We start from the raw sequence: 1,580 nt of genomic DNA, 5'->3' as shown, positions 1-1,580 counted from the left end.
CCCCCACCCATTCAGAGCATTTTCTACAGAAAATACAACAATATAGTAATGCTTTCCAAACGACTTTATTTGGAACAAATACTGTGAATGACAGAGGGTTTATATCCACATTCAAAACCCAAGGTCAAGTATATCATCGAATCGGAAGCATTTTACCACTAGAAAATGAAGACCATAAATTTTTGCAAGTTTATTTCATTAACAACATGCAAAAGCAAGCTGAAATAAGGTGTAATCCTCATGAAGGACTTCACTTTGACATAACACAACAACTTCAACAAATGCTTCATAACAATAATAATTATATCAGGAGTTTCAAATGTACCCTTGATAATACAGAAAGCAGAAATTTTCAATTGGTGATCAATTCTGATGGAATGCCCCCAGCTGAGCATTCAAAGCATTTTGGTGCATCAGAGATTAATGTGATAGCTATAATTTTAGCAGGTGAACAAACTGGAAAATGGGATATAATTATAAAGTGGAGAGATTGTTCCATTCAACGCGTAAGTGATAAAAACCACTCCTACAATGCTCTACAGTATCTGTTACTTTTTCCATATGGAACAAATGGATATCACTTTGGTATTCATCATTGTGTCTATGAATTGTTTAGTTTATGATTGGGTCAATGCAAGGTTTGGTTAGATGTTGTACATACGAAAAGATAGAAGAATACTTAAAAGAGTAAAACAGCTTTATTTAGATTTCACATTATAAATATATACAAAGAATGATGAGGTTACCATTCAAGATTTTGGTACTTACAAAAGTGAAGACAAATGATTGTGGCAGTTCACACAGAATATTACACACTTCACTTATAATAAAAGGTTTCTCTTCTGTGTGAATACGTTGGTGCCCAGTGAAAAAATGATTTTTGAGAGACTTTGTTGAAAAGAAGAAGTCATTCTGCACCTTATGCAATGCCATTAAATCTGCCACAGGGATCTGTTCTTGGTCCCTTGTTGCTTACATTAATGAAACAGATGCCAAACAGAAACATGTTAGTGTGGTACAACATGTAGACAACATGAAGATGTACCTTAAGATACAAGAATAGATCCAGTACCCTACAGATCTTTCCCTTAATTTGAACTGGATAAAATGCAGCAATTGATTGCTGACTGGCAACACAAGTCGGCAGGTAGACAATGGCACTATTATACATTTTGGAATGTATAATAGAGTCCAGAGATGTGTAGCCAAACAAGTACCATCTGTCCATCACTTATTATATCTCTCTCAGCATTGATACACTAGTTTTGATGTCAAATGTCTGATTTGATTGAACTCTGCTAGATTATCTGCCATCCTTCCAGCAACGTTGGTCACTTTTTTGAAGTCCATACCTCAACTAGCCATGGACATGCTTATAAAATAATAATAAAAAAAAAACAGTGCAGCACCCATGGCTTTCAGAAATATTTGTTCATGTGCTCAATTAGTGAAGCGGGGAATGAACTATGTGTTGACTGCAACCTTCAAAAATTTCAGGTTTCCCCAAATACACCATCACTATTCCTGATGTTCCTATTCCTCTCTTTCCTCTTTGTCCCTCTATTCCTGCATGCATTTCT

At 35.4% G+C, this 1,580-nt stretch overlaps 2 protein-coding genes across 2 annotated transcripts in view; one reads left to right on the top strand and one right to left on the bottom strand.

Moving 5' to 3' along the window:
• The window catches only part of LOC106883324 (zinc finger protein 271), a 27,932-nt gene that overhangs the window by 10,607 nt on the left and 15,745 nt on the right, over nt 1–1,580 (bottom strand). The gene's annotated exons all lie outside the window — the stretch shown is intronic.
• The window catches only part of LOC106883326 (zinc finger protein 271), a 21,179-nt gene that overhangs the window by 5,449 nt on the left and 14,150 nt on the right, over nt 1–1,580 (top strand). The window contains exon 4 of the mRNA XM_052977168.1: nt 16–506. Within this exon, the coding sequence (XP_052833128.1) occupies nt 16–506 (491 nt within the window). The remainder of the gene's footprint in view (nt 1–15; nt 507–1,580) is intronic.

Source organism: Octopus bimaculoides, chromosome 27 (genome assembly GCF_001194135.2).
Source record: "Octopus bimaculoides isolate UCB-OBI-ISO-001 chromosome 27, ASM119413v2, whole genome shotgun sequence".
NCBI lineage: Eukaryota > Metazoa > Mollusca > Cephalopoda > Octopoda > Octopodidae > Octopus > Octopus bimaculoides.
Note: the sequence above shows the minus strand (reverse complement) of the source record. Positions and strands in the feature narration are given on the sequence as shown.